Source organism: Oncorhynchus keta, chromosome 25, assembly GCF_023373465.1.
Source record: "Oncorhynchus keta strain PuntledgeMale-10-30-2019 chromosome 25, Oket_V2, whole genome shotgun sequence".
Taxonomy (NCBI): domain Eukaryota; kingdom Metazoa; phylum Chordata; class Actinopteri; order Salmoniformes; family Salmonidae; genus Oncorhynchus; species Oncorhynchus keta.
Window position 1 is genome coordinate 42,413,947 of NC_068445.1, and position 16,153 is coordinate 42,430,099.

General features: G+C 46.2%; 1 protein-coding gene across 1 annotated transcript in view; it reads left to right on the top strand.

Moving 5' to 3' along the window:
- Positions 1–15,724, top strand: part of LOC118379418 (extracellular matrix organizing protein FRAS1-like) — a 420,646-nt gene extending 404,922 nt beyond the window's left edge. Inside the window, 10 exon segments of the mRNA XM_052479627.1 lie at positions 4,832–5,064; positions 7,141–7,301; positions 7,496–7,710; positions 8,167–8,317; positions 8,568–8,835; positions 9,176–9,292; positions 10,063–10,229; positions 11,360–11,565; positions 12,857–13,003; positions 13,216–15,724. Coding sequence (XP_052335587.1) covers positions 4,832–5,064; positions 7,141–7,301; positions 7,496–7,710; positions 8,167–8,317; positions 8,568–8,835; positions 9,176–9,292; positions 10,063–10,229; positions 11,360–11,565; positions 12,857–13,003; positions 13,216–13,890 — 2,340 coding nt within the window. The 3' untranslated portion in view covers positions 13,891–15,724.
- Positions 15,725–16,153: the final 429 nt, after the last annotated feature.

Genomic DNA, 16,153 nt, shown 5'->3' on the forward strand with positions numbered 1-16,153 from the left:
CACTCCGACACGAAGACATCATTTACAGAGAGCCAGGGGGAACACTCCAACACGAAGACATCATTTACAGAGAGCCAGGGGAACACTCCAACACTGAGACATCATTTACAGAGAGCCAGGGAAACACTCCAACACTGAGACATCATTTACAGAGAGCCAGGGAAACACTCCAACACTGAGACATCATTTACAGAGAGCCATGGGAACACTCCAACACTGAGACATCATTTACAGAGAGCCAGGTAAACACTCCAACACGAAGACATCATTTACAGAGAGCCAGGGGAACACTCCAACACGAAGACATCATTTACAGAGAGCCAGGGGAACACTCCAACACGAAGTCATCATTTACAGAGAGCCAGGGGAACACTCCAACACGAAGACATCATTTACAGAGAGCCAGGGGAACACTCCAACACGAAGACATCATTTACAGAGAGCCAGGGGAACACTCCAACACGTAGACATCATTTACAGAGAGCCAGGGAAACACTCCAACACTGAGACATCATTTACAGAGAGCCAGGGAACACTCCAACACGAAGACATAATTTACAGAGAGCCAGGGAAACACTCCAACACTGAGACATCATTTACAGAGAGCCAGGGCAACACTCCAACACTGAGACATCATTTACAGAGAGCCAGGGGAACACTCCAACACGAAGACATAATTTACAGAGATCCAGGGGAACACTCCAACACGAAGACATCATTTACAGAGAGCCAGGGAACACTCCAACACGAAGACATCATTTACAGAGAGCCAGGGGAACACTCCAACACGAAGACATCATTTACAGAGAGCCAGGGGAACACTCCAACACGAAGACATCATTTACAGAGAGCCAGGGAACACTCCAACACGAAGACATCATTTACAGAGAGCCAGGGGAACACTCCAACACTGAGACATCATTTACAGAGAGCCAGGGGAACACTCCAACACTGAGACATCATTTACAGAGAGCCAGGGAACACTCCAACACGAAGACATCATTTACAGAGAGCCAGGGAATACTCCAACACGAAGACATCATTTACAGAGAGCCAGGGGAACACTCCAACACGAAGACATAATTTACAGAGAGCCAGGGAAACACTCCAACACTGAGACATCATTTACAGAGAGCCAGGGAAACACTCCAACACGAAGACATCATTTACAGAGAGCCAGAGGGAACACTCCAACACAAAGACATAATTTACAGAGAGCCAGGGGAACACTCCAACACGAAGACATCATTTACAGAGAGCCAGGGGAACACTCCAACACGAAGACATCATTTACAGAGAGCCAGGGGAACACTCCAACACGAAGACATCATTTACAGAGAGCCAGGGAAACACTCCAACACTGAGACATCATTTACAGAGAGCCAGGGGAACACTCCAACACGAAGACATAATTTACAGAGAGCCAGGGAAACACTCCAACACTGAGACATCATTTACAGAGAGCCAGGGCAACACTCCAACACTGAGACATCATTTACAGAGAGCCAGGGGAACACTCCAACACGAAGACATAATTTACAGAGAGCCAGGGGGAACACTCCAACACGAAGACATCATTTACAGAGAGCCAGGGGAACACTCCAACACGAAGACATCATTTACAGAGAGCCAGGGGAACACTCCAACACGAATACATCATTTACAGAGAGCCAGGGGAACACTCCAACACGAAGACATCATTTACAGAGAGCCAGGGGAACACTCCAACACTGAGACATCATTTACAGAGAGCCAGGGGAACACTCCAACACTGAGACATCATTTACAGAGAGCCAGGGGAACACTCCAACACGAAGACATCATTTACAGAGAGCCAGGGGAACACTCCAACACGAAGACATCATTTACAGAGAGCCAGGGAATACTCCAACACGAAGACATCATTTACAGAGAGCCAGGGGAACACTCCAACACGAAGACATAATTTACAGAGAGCCAGGGAAACACTCCAACACTGAGACATCATTTACAGAGAGCCAGGGAAACACTCCAACATGAAGACATCATTTACAGAGAGCCAGAGGGAACACTCCAACACAAAGACATAATTTACAGAGAGCCAGGGGGGAACACTCCAACACGAAGACATCATTTACAGAGAGCCAGGGGAACACTCCAACACGAAGACATCATTTACAGAGAGCCAGGGGAACACTCCAACACGAAGACATCATTTACAGAGAGCCAGGGAAACACTCCAACACTGAGACATCATTTACAGAGAGCCAGGGGAACACTCCAACACGAAGACATAATTTACAGAGAGCCAGGGAAACACTCCAACACTGAGACATCATTTACAGAGAGCCAGGGCAACACTCCAACACTGAGACATCATTTACAGAGAGCCAGGGGAACACTCCAACACGAAGACATAATTTACAGAGAGCCAGGGGGAACACTCCAACACGAAGACATCATTTACAGAGAGCCAGGGAACACTCCAACACGAAGACATCATTTACAGAGAGCCAGGGAACACTCCAACACGAATACATCATTTACAGAGAGCTAGGGAACACTCCAACACGAAGACATCATTTACAGAGAGCCAGGGGAAAACTCCAACACGAAGACATCATTTACAGAGAGCCAGGGAAACACTCCAACACTGAGACATCATTTACAGAGAGCCAGGGGGACACTCCAACACTGAGACATCATTTACAGAGAGCCAGGGGAACACTCCAACACTGAGACATCATTTACAGAGAGCCAGGGAAACACTCCAACACGAAGACATCATTTACAGACAGCCAGGGGAACACTCCAACACGACGACATCATTTACAGAGAGCCAGGGGAACACTCCAACACGAAGACATAATTTACAGAGAGCCAGGGGAACACTCCAACACGAAGACATCATTTACAGAGAGCCCCGGAAACACTCCAACACTGAGACATCATTTACAGAGAGCCAGGGAAACACTCCAACACTGAGACATCATTTACAGAGAGCCAGGGAACACTCCAACACTGAGACATAATTTACAGAGAGCCAGGGGAACACTCCAACACTGAGACATCATTTACAGAGAGCCAGGGGAACACTCCAACACTGAGACATCATTTACAGAGAGCCAGGGGAACACTCCAACACGAATACATCATTTACAGAGAGCCAGGGAAACACTCCAACACTGAGACATCATTTACAGAGAGCCAGGGAAACACTCCAACACGAAGACATCATTTACAGAGAGCCAGGGGAACACTCCAACACGAAGACATCATTTACAGAGAGCCAGGGGGAACACTCCAACACGAAGACATCATTTACAGAGAGCCAGGGGGAACACTGCAACACTGAGACATCATTTACAGAGAGCCAGGGAAACACTCCAACACGAAGACATAATTTACAGAGAGCCAGGGGAACACTCCAACACGAAGACATCATTTACAGAGAGCCAGGGAACACTCCGACACGAAGACATCATTTACAGAGAGCCAGGGGAACACTCCAACACGAAGACATCATTTACAGAGAGCCAGGGGAACACTCCAACACTGAGACATCATTTACAGAGAGCCAGGGAAACACTCCAACACTGAGACATCATTTACAGAGAGCCAGGGAAACACTCCAACACTGAGACATCATTTACAGAGAGCCAGGGAACACTCCAACACTGAGACATCATTTACAGAGAGCCAGGTAAACACTCCAACACGAAGACATCATTTACAGAGAGCCAGGGGAACACTCCAACACGAAGACATCATTTACAGAGAGCCAGGGGAACACTCCAACACGAAGTCATCATTTACAGAGAGCCAGGGGAACACTCCAACACGAAGACATCATTTACAGAGAGCCAGGGGAACACTCCAACACAAAGACATCATTTACAGAGAGCCAGGGGAACACTCCAACACGAAGACATCATTTACAGAGAGCCAGGGGAACACTCCAACACTGAGACATCATTTACAGAGAGCCAGGGGAACACTCCAACACGAAGACATCATTTACAGAGAGCCAGGGGAACACTCCAACACTGAGACATCATTTACAGAGAGCCAGGGGAACACTCCAACACTGAGACATCATTTACAGAGAGCCAGGGGAACACTCCAACACGAAGACATAATTTACAGAGAGCCAGGGGAACACTCCAACACTGAGACATCATTTACAGAGAGCCAGGGGAACACTCCAACACGATGACATAATTTACAGAGAGCCAGGGGAACACTCCAACACTGACTGATTGATTGACTGACAAGTCGCTCTGGATAAGAGCGTCTGCTAAATGACTTAAATGTAAATGTAAATGTAACTGGCTGACTGATTGACTGGCTGACTGATTGACTGACTGACTGACTGATTGACTGGCTGATTGATTGACTGGTTGACTGATTGATTGATTGATTGATTGATTGATTGACTGGTTGACTGACTGATTGATTGACTGACTAACTGGCTGACTGATTGACTGGCTGACTGATTGATTGACTGACTGACTGATTGACTGGCTGACTGATTGACTGACTGGCTGATGGATTTATTGACTGACTGGTTGACTGACTGATTGATTGATTGACTGGCTGACTGACTGATTCATTGACTGGCTGACTGATTGACTGACTGACTTTTTACTAATTGATTGACTGGCTGACTGATTGACTGACTGGCTGATGGATTGATTGACTGACTGGTTGACTGACTGACTGATTGATTGACTGGCTGACTGATTGACTAATTGATTGACTGACTGATTGACTGACTGACTTTTTGACTAATTGATTGACTGACTGATTGACTGATTGACTGACTGATTGATTGACTGCATTTGCTCCACAGGTCCTGGACAGTATCTATTTCTCTCGGAGGTTCCATGTGCGCTGTGTGGCCCAGGCCCGGGACAAGTCCGGCCATCTTGGAACACCCCTGAGGAGTAACATAGCAACCATCGGCACCGAGGGTTCCATATGCCACACCCCTGTTACCACAGGAACAGCCCGAGGGTTCCAGGCCCAGTCGTTCATCGCCAGTCTGAAGTATCTGGATGTTAAACACAAGGAGCACCCCAACCGGTGAGCAGGGAGTCATTCACACACAAACACAATGAGCAGGTGTGCAAACACACAAACAGTCATGCAGCCAAACATACTACAACACAAGAAGCTACCCAACTGATGAGCTCACCAAACACAAACATATCTCCATATGGTATATAATAGTCCTAGAACACCTCCATATGGTATATAATAGTTCTAGAACACCTCCATATGGTATATAATAGTTCTAGAACACCTCCATATGGTATATAATAGTAGAACACCTCCATATGGTATATAATAGTTCTAGAACACCTCCATATGGTATATAATAGTTATAGAACACCTTCATATGGTATATAATAGTTATAGAACACCTCCATATGGTATATAATAGTTATAGAACACCTCCATATGGTATATAATAGTAGAACACCTCCATATGGTATATAATAGTTATAGAACACCTCCATATGGTATATAATAGTCATAGAACACCTCCATATGGTATATAATAGTAGAACACCTCCATATGGTATATAATAGTTCTAGAACACCTCCATATGGTATATAATAGTTCTAGAACACCTCCATATGGTATATAATAGTAGAACACCTCCATATGGTATATAATAGTTGTAGAACACCTCCATATGGTATATAATAGTTCTAGAACACCTCCATATGGTATATAATAGTTCTAGAACACCTCCATATGGTATATAATAGTAGAACACCTCCATATGGTATATAATAGTTCTAGAACACCTCCATATGGTATATAATAGTTATAGAACACCTTCATATGGTATATAATAGTTATAGAACACCTCCATATGGTATATAATAGTTATAGAACACCTCCATATGGTATATAATAGTAGAACACCTCCATATGGTATATAATAGTTATAGAACACCTCCATATGGTATATAATAGTTATAGAACACCTCCATATGGTATATAATAGTAGAACACCTCCATATGGTATATAATAGTTCTAGAACACCTCCATATGGTATATAATAGTTCTAGAACACCTCCATATGGTATATAATAGTAGAACACCTCCATATGGTATATAATAGTTGTAGAACACCTCCATATGGTATATAATAGTTATAGAACACCTCCATATGGTATATAATAGTTATAGAACACCTCCATATGGTATATAATAGTAGAACACCTCCATATGGTATATAATAGTTCTAGAACACCTCCATATGGTATATAATAGTTCTAGAACACCTCCATATGGTATATAATAGTTCTAGAACACATCCATATGGTATATAATAGTTCTAGAACACCTCCATATGGTATATAATAGTTCTAGAACACCTCCATATGGTATATAATAGTTATAGAACACCTCCGTATGGTATATATTAGTTATAGAACACCTCCATATGGTATATAATAATTATAGAACACCTCCATATGGTATATAATAGTTATAGAACACCTCCATATGGTATATAATAGTAGAACACCTCCATATGGTATATAATAGTTGTAGAACACCTCCATATGGTATATAATAGTTCTAGAACACCTCCATATGGTATATAATAGTTCTAGAACACATCCATATGGTATATAATAGTTCTAGAACACCTTCATATGGTATATAATAGTTCTAGAACACCTCCATATGGTATATAATAGTTATAGAACACCTCCATATGGTATATATTAGTTATAGAACACCTCCATATGGTATATAATAGTTATAGAACACCTCCATATGGTATATAATAGTTATAGAACACCTCCATATGGTATATAATAGTAGAACACCTCCATATGGTATATAATAGTTATAGAACACCTCCATATGGTATATAATAGTTATAGAACACATCCATATGGTATATAATATTAGAACACCTCCATATGGTATATAATAGTTATAGAACACCTCCATATGGAATATAATAGTTCTAGAACACCTACGTATTGTCTATAATAGTTCTAGAACACCTACATATGGTGTATAATAGTTCTAGAACATCTACATATGGTCTATAATAGTTCTAGAACACATACACATGCTATATAATAGTTCTAGAACACTAACCTTGTGTTATCTTCTTTTTCTTCTGCAGTATCCACATCTCGGTGCAGATCCCCCACCAGGACGGTATGCTGCCCCTAGTGTCCAGCATGCCCCTCCACAACCTGCACTTCCTGCTGTCTGAGTCCATCTACAGACAACAGCACATCTGTTCAAACCTGGTCACTCTCAAAGACCTGCAGGGGGTCTCTGGTGAGCGTACACACACTTGATCACACACACACACACACACACACACACACACACACACACACACACACACACACACACACACACACACACACACACACACACACACACACACACACACACACACACACACACTGATGTGCACCAAATAATATAAATCCTCCCTTTATCAAAAGTGTGTTTGATGTGTGTTTCAGAGACGGGTTTCCTGGATGATGTCCAGTATGACAGTATCTCTCTGGGTCCGGGTTATGACAGACCCTACCAGTTCAACCCCGGTGTCCGAGAGGCTAAGAGCATCCGGCTGTATAAACACCTCAACCTGAAGAGCTGCATCTGGACCTTCGATGCCTACTACGACATGACGGAACTCATAGACGTCTGTGGAGGCTCTGTCACTGCCGACTTCCAGGTACGCTACAATACGCCCTGCAGTGGGTTAGGGGGTCACATAGAGGGTTAGGGGGTCACATAGAGGGGTTAGGGGGTCACATAGAAGGTTAGGGAGTCACATAGAGGGGTTAGGGGGTCACATAGAGGGTTAGGGGGTCACATAGAGGGGTTAGGGGTCACATAGAGGGCTAGGGGTCACATAGAGGGCTTAGAGGTGTTCACATAGAGGGTTAGGGGGTCACATAGAGGGTTAGGGGGTCACATAGAGGGTGAGGGGGACACATAGAGGGGTAGGGGGTCACATAGAGGGTTAGGGGGTCACATAGAGGGTTAGGGGGTCACATAGAGTGTTAGGGGGTCACATAGAGTGTTAGTATGTCCACCCCCTCCAGGTGCGTGACTCTGTTGTTCCTGGTTGGGTATTGAGTGTTATTTCCTGTCACTTTATCTCATGTCATGCGCTATGTCCCCCCAGGTGCGTGACTCGGCCCAGTCGTTCCTGACAGTGCAGGTTCCTCTCTATGTGTCGTATATCTACGTAACAGCTCCCAGGGGCTGGGCTTCACTGGAACACCACACTGAAATGGAGTTCTCTTTCTTCTACGACACCGTGCTCTGGAGGACAGGTGAGGGGCTGTGCGTGTGCGTGGGGTTTGGGGGGGGCAGTGTTTGTGTGTGGGGGGCCCTGTGTGTGTGTGTGTGGGGGGGGCTGTGTGTGGGGGGGGTGTATAAGGGGTTGGTATGTCTCTGTGTAACTCTGTTTAACTGGTATGTCTCTGTGTATAACTGTTTAACTGGTATTTCTCTGTGTAACTCTGTTTAACTGGTATGTCTCTGTGTATCTCTGTTTAACTGGTATGTCTCTGTGTCCACTAGGCATCCAGACAGACAGCGTTCTGTCAGCCAGACTCCAGATCATCAGGATCTACATAAGAGAAGATGGCCGTCTGGTCATCGAGTTCAAAACACACGCCAAGTTCAGGGGCCAGTTTGTCCCCGAGCACCACACTCTGCCTGGGCACAAGTCCCACCTGATGGTCCCGGACCACCTGGGGGGGATAGAGTTCGACATGCAGCTTATCTGGAGCGCCCAGTCCTTTGATTCTCCCTACCAGCTCTGGAAAGCCACCTCCTCATACAGCAGGTCAGTAAACAGACATACTGTTATATACAGTTATAGATATATATATTAATAGATCTACCCAGTCCTTTGATTCTCCCTACCTGCTCTGAGGGCCACCTCCTCTTACATCAGGTTAGTAAGGGTTACTCAGTGTTTAAGCTTTTGTTCCGACCTGTGTCTTCTGCATGCCACAAAAACAGTGTTAGCCTGCTGAGCTAAGTTAAAGCCTAGGCATTAGCCTGGGGACCTAATGTAAATGTTGTCAGGTCTCAGGGCAAGGTTAAAACATCATGTAAGTGTGATTCAGAAGCGTATCTGTTAGAGGAGCTTTACCATAATGTCTATGCTTGTTGTGTTCCAGGAAAGACTACTCTGGAGAGTACACAGTGTTTCTGATCCCCTGTACCGTGCAGCCAACCCAACCATGGACCGACCCTGGAGACAAGCCTCTGTCCTGCACAGCTCACGCCCCAGAGAAGTATGTCCCTCCACAGCCACCATACACTACTTAGTGAGAGCCCCAGAGAAGTATGTCCCTCCACAGCCACCATACACTACTTAGTGAGAGCCCCAGAGAAGTATGTCCCTCCACAGCCACCATACACTACTTAGTGAGGGCCCCAAAGAAGTATGTCCCTCCACAGCCACCATACACTTCTTAGTGAGGGCCCCAGAGAATCATGTCCCTCCACAGCCACCATACACTTCTTAGTGAGGGCCTCAGAGAAGTATGTCCCTCCACAACCACCATACACTTCTTAGTGAGGGCCCCAGAGAATTATGTCCCTCCACAGCCACCATACACTTCTTAGTGAGGGCTTCAGAGAAGTATGTCCCTCCACAGCCACCATACACTACTTAGTGAGGGCCCCAGAGAATTATGTCCCTCCACAGCCACCATACACTTCTTAGTGAGGGCCCCAGAGAATTATGTCCCTCCACAGCCACCATACACTTCTTAGTGAGGGCCCCAGAGAAGTATGTCCCTCCACAGCCACCATACACTTCTTAGTGAGGGCCCCAGAGAATTATGTCCCTCCACAGCCACCATACACTTCATAGTGAGGTCCATACACTGTTGCCATGCTCCTATCTTGACAATTGGTTGGCAAATAAAGATATGGTTGATTTGGTTAATATGTCACTCAAACATATGTTGTGGTCCTCAAGGCTCCATTCTAGGACCTGATTCATATGGCCATGCTCGACATATACGGTAGGAACCTGACGTAATGTCATCTCTCCCAGGTTCCAACTACCTATAGCCTTCCAGCAGACCAACCGACCGGTGCCTGTCGTGTACAGCCTCAACACAGAGTTTCAGCTGTGCAACAATGAGAAGGTGTTCATGATGGACCCGGCTGTCGCTGACATGTCCATTGCTGAGATGGACTACAAGGGAGCCTTCTCTATGGGTACAATAACCGTTCCACACACAAGTCACAGGGCAGACGCAAATAAAGAGAACGGGGATAGTTGAGCTATTACCCGTTATCTACATGACCAAACATCCCGACTTACACAAAGATATTGTAAAAAATATACACTATTTCACTATTTTCCACAGTGACTGAAAATAGAAAACATGGCTCAATTTACCCCGTTTGCCCATATGTCTCTGGGGCCACTGGGTTCAAAATGTGTGGCTCTTATATCCAGTCATCCACAACTTGTCTCTCTGCTGCCCCTACAGGGCAGATGCTGTTTGACAGGGGCTGTTTATTCGAGTATTGTCTCTCTGCTGCCCCTACAGGGCAGATGCTGTATGACAGGGGCTGTTTATTATAGTATTGTCTCTCTGCTGCCCCTTCAGGCCAGACACTATACAACAGGGTGCTGTTTATTACAGTAGTGTCTCTCTGCTGCCCCTACAGGCCAGACACTATACAACAGGGTGCTGTTTATTACAGTAGTGTCTCTCTGCTGCCCCTACAGGCCAGACACTATACAACAGGGTGCTGTTTATTACAGTAGTGTCTCTCTGCTGCCCCTACAGGCCAGACACTATACAACAGGGTGCTGTTTATTACAGTAGTGTCTCTCTGCTGCTCCTACAGGCCAGACACTATACAACAGGGTGCTGTTTATTACAGTAGTGTCTCTCTGCTGCCCCTACAGGCCTGACACTATACAACAGGGTGCTGTTTATTACAGTAGTGTCTCTCTGCTGCCCCTACAGGCCAGACACTATACAACAGGGTGCTGTTTATTACAGTAGTGTCTCTCTGCTGCCCCTACAGGCCAGACACTGTACAACAGGGTGCTGTTTATTACAGTATTGTCTCTCTGCTGCCCCTACAGGCCAGACACTATACAACAGGGTGCTGTTTATTACAGTAGTGTCTCTCTGCTGCCCCTACAGGCCAGACACTATACAACAGGATGCTGTTTATTAGAGTATTGTCTCTCTGCTGCCCCTACAGGCCAGACATTGTATGGCAGGGTGCTGTTTATTACAGTATTGTCTCTCTGCTGCCCCTACAGGCCAGACATTGTATGGCAGGGTGCTGTTTATTACAGTATTGTCTCTCTGCTGCCCCTACAGGCCAGACATTGTATGGCAGGGTGCTGTGGAACCCAGAGCAGAACCTGAACTCAGCCTACAAGCTGCAGCTGGAGAAGGTGTACCTGTGTACAGGACGGGATGGATACGTGCCCTTCTTCGATCCCACAGGGACTCTGTACAACGAGGGCCCTCAGTACGGCTGCATCCAGACCAACAAACACCTCAAACACAGGTTCCTGATCCTGGTATGTATATCTACTGAGATGGGAAAGAGGTCAAGTGTCCTATGTTTTCTCCATGTCTGCCATGGAGCTGCCCATTCTAATACAGGTTTTCTGGCAAAGTGTGCCCTCTATTCATCTCTATGATGGTATAGTTTCTATTCAACTCCCAACGTCCTCTTGTAGTGGTTGGAGATATTGGTGATGTTCCAGGTTGTCTTGTTGTTTTTTCACAGTCCGCGCTGCACATCTCAGAATATGTCCATGTCACATGAATGTGCTTCCTGAGATGCTTCAAAACACTGATAATCTGTGCAGTGTGACTGCAATTTTGACAACCTAGAATTTCAGGCGGTGCAAACTGTTTGTAGATTTACATGTAGCCCCTTTCATCAGACATTGTTATTCCAACCCGACTTGTATCACAGAGTGCATACTGCGCATTTCTTATATGAATCTGATCCCTTCAGGAGTTGAACCCTCAACCTAAGAGTTTCCTTGCACCACATAGTTGACCCGTGACCTTTTTGGTTTGTCTTGAGGTATGTCACCCAACGTAAACAGCCAACCAATGTGACCTGATGGACTGGTTTGATCCACGTCAACCAATGTGACCTGATGGACTGGTTTGATCCACGTCGCTCAGGGCGTAGTCATGGCCTTACAGAGATAAGACTTTGAGCTATTCAAACAGGAGGAATCTTATTGGTGTACAAATCACTGCTCTGGTATCGTATCGCTGGATCGTTTATGCCAACGTTTACAATAATGGGTGTATGGCAGGCTATTGTCACAAATGCTGGAAATCACACAATTTACTGAAACTAAACGTTTTACTGAAACTGCACATTTTACTGAAACTACAACTGAAAGTCCAAGCTTTACTTAAGCAATAAGGCCTGAGGGGGTGTGGTATATGGCCAATATACCACGGCTAAGGGCTGTTCTTATCCACAACGCAACACGTTGTGCCTGCATATAGCCGTTAGCCGTGGTATATTGGCCGTATACCACAAACCCCAGAGGTGCCTTATTGCTATTATAAACTGGTTACCAACGGAATTAGAGCAGTAAAAATAAATGTTTTGTCAAACCCCTGGTATACGGTCTCATATACCACGGCTGTCAGCCAATCAGCATTCATGGCTCTAACCAACCTGTTTATAATGAGATTTAAACAACAAATGTACTAATGGCAAAGCATCTATAGCCTACATCCAGCAGTGAGCTAGCCTTGTTAGCATGTATGCTAGCGTTTGATTTGATAGTGTCTGGATAAGTTGTAAATAACGGTGTTGTAACGTCTCTCCTTTAGGATCGGAAGCAGCCTGACGTCTGTGACAGGTACTTCCATGACGTTCCCTTCGAAGCCAACTTTGCGTCGGATATCACCGAATTACAGACCATGACAGCCATACCTGGTGTTGATGGATTTACCATGAAAGTTGATGCCCTGTACAAGGTCAGCGAAGACAAAATACTTATCTACTTAACTGTAATGATTGATTAAATGATAATGTACTGCTTATGAATGCATTATATATGAGTTCTAAATGTGTTATGAAGGCCTTAGGTACCCTTCAAAAAAGGTCTTCAAGTTTGAGGGTAACTCTCAGAGAAGTAAAATGATTGATCTGCTTTATCTCCATGGTAACTCTCTCTTTTGATTGACAGGTGGAGGCGGGGCATCAGTGGTACCTTCAGGTGATCTACGTGATTGGTCCAGAGTCCATATCTGGCCCCAGGATTCAGCGTTCTCTGACCTATCAGCTCGCCCACAGCAGTGGCGGGGGGCGGACTCGCCGGGACCTGGTCAATCAGCTAAGCCAAAGCATCGGCCACAGCCGTGCTCGCCGGGACCTTGTTGACCACAGCGGACGTCTCACTCTAGACCAGTCTCTGATATATGACAACGAGGGTGACCAGACGAAGAACGGAACCAATATGAAGACTCTCCGCCTCGAGGTCCCCGCTGCCTCAACCTTTAACCCCCAGATGGGCGGTTCGGTGGGCGGGGGCGTGGCCGCACTAACCCTATTGGTCCTCGTCTTGCTCGCTTCATGTTTACTCTTCAGGAAGTGCCGACGATCGGCTGGGAAGAAGCCACCCCAGAAGGCGGAGGAGTACCCTCTGAACACCAAAGTAGAGGTGTGTTTGGAGAGGACCCTGGAGAAGAACTTCAGCTCTAAACACTGCACCGTCAGGAACATCAACATCAACCGGAACTATGACAACGTCAACTCCAAGGTCAACAGAGGCGCAAAGGTCAACGGAGGGGCGAAAGTCAAGCAGGTCAACCTGGAGGTCAAGCTCCACAACAACCTCCACAACGACGGCACTGAGGTCTGAGGATCCCCAGCACCTCCCACCATTTTTTACCCTGGCTAGATCATTTCCCCATTCGGGGTTTGCCAACGTTGAACTAGTAGAAGTAACAGTTCTACTCAAGGGGAAACATCTACCGGAGTGGAGGAGTATTTTACGAGACATCTAAAAGAAATGTCATTTTCTAAAAAGCGTTTGTTTGTACTTCTGGAATAAAATATTGTTTGTTAATGTATTTTTATATGACCGTGATGAGAGATAAAAGGGAAGAGTTGTTTTTGACGGCCAGCTATGCAGCGTTTATTCAAATCATTTCAGAACTGGGCTACCTCAGGAATAGGGAAACGAGTGAACAACTATCGAACTATGGCATAAAACACGATTGATTATGTCATTATTTGAATCTATTTGGGTCTCTTTCGTTGTTTTTTTTTCCCCTTCGTGTTTTCAACTTGTCATCGTTGTTGAACGACTAGAGGAGTTTGGAATCAGTCAAGGAAAATCTGCTGCCTTGTTTTTCCGCTTTATGTTTCCATGACAACGCCAAAATGATCAACGTATGGTAGCACTTTGCTTCCAGCTTGTCTTGAATCATTTGAATAGTTCAGTTACAGCTCGGCTGCATTATTTAATCACAGTGCCATAATATGACATCTATGAAAGTATTAAACACAGTCAGGACCCCAATCCTAACTCCACTTGCGTTCATCATTCATTCATTTCAATGGAAGATTTGCACAAAAAACTTTAGGATGCAGAGGCCTATATAGCGTGTTATGGTCTTCTGCCCACAACTGAATGAGTAGTGTTGTAATTTATATCTTTTCAAGTGCAATTAATCCATGAACACACTCTCTCCTCAAACTAAGTTCTCTGCATGTGGAACTAAGATCCAGCCTAGTAATATAGTGTGTCTGAAATGACACCCTATCCCCTATACCAGTGTTTCCCTCTGGGTCCTCCAGTACCCCCAACAGCCCAACTCCAAACCTCCAGTACCCCCAACAGCCCAACTCCAAACCTCCAGTACCCCCAACAGCCCAACTCCAGTCCTCCAGTACCCCCAACAGCCCAACTCCGGTCCTCCTGTACCCCCAACAGCCCAACTCCAGTCCTCCAGTACCCCCAACAGCCCAACTCCGGTCCTCCTGTACCCCCAACAGCCCAACTCCAGTCCTCCAGTACCCCCAACAGCCCAACTCCGGTCCTCCTGTACCCCCAACAGCCCAACTCCAGACCTCCAGTACCCCCAACAGCCCAACTCCGTTCCTCCAGTACCCCCAACAGCCCAACTCCGTTCCTCCAGTACCCCCAACAGCCCAACTCCGGTCCTCCTGTACCCCCAACAGCCCAACTCCAGTCCTCCAGTACCCCCAACAGCCCAACTCCGGTCCTCCTGTACCCCCCAACAGCCCAACTCCAGACCTCCAGTACCCCCAACAGCCCAACTCCGGTCCTCCTGTACCCCCAACAGCCCAACTCCGGTCCTCCAGTACCCCCAACAGCCCAACTCCGGTCCTCCTGTACCCCCAACAGCCCAACTCCAGTCCTCCAGTACCCCCAACAGCCCAACTCCGGTCCTCCTGTACCCCCAACAGCCCAACTCCAGACCTCCAGTACCCCCAACAGCCCAACTCCGTTCCTCCAGTACCCCCAACAGCCCAACTCCGTTCCTCCAGTACCCCCAACAGCCCAACTCCGGTCCTCCAGTACCCCCAACAGCCCAACTCCGTTCCTCCAGTACCCCCAACAGCCCAACTCCGTTCCTCCAGTACCCCCAACAGCCCAACTCCGGTCCTCCAGTACCCCCAACAGCCCAACTCCAGTCCTCCAGTACCCCCAAAAGCCCAACTCCAGTCCTCCAGTACCCCCAAAAGCCCAACTCCAGTCCTCCAGTACCCCCAAAAGCCCAACTCCAGTCCTCCAGTACCCCCAACAGCCCACATTATTGTTGTAGCCCCAGACAAACTCACCTGATTCAACTCATTGAGCTGTTGGGAGTACTTGACGTTTGGAGTTGGGAAACATTGATCTGTACTTTAATAATGCACCAATGGGTCCTAGACAAAAGTAGTCCACTCGGGAATAGGGGTGTCTTTCTTTGGATGCACACTGGCTGCGTTTACACAGGCAGAAAATTCTGATCTTTTGACCAAATCACATCACATTTTGTTTTCAGAGCTGGTCAAAAAAATAAAAAACGATTAGTGAAAAATGATCGGAATTTGGCTGCCTGTGTAAATACAGCCGCTATGTTATTATATTATTTAGACAAAAAAGCTCAACA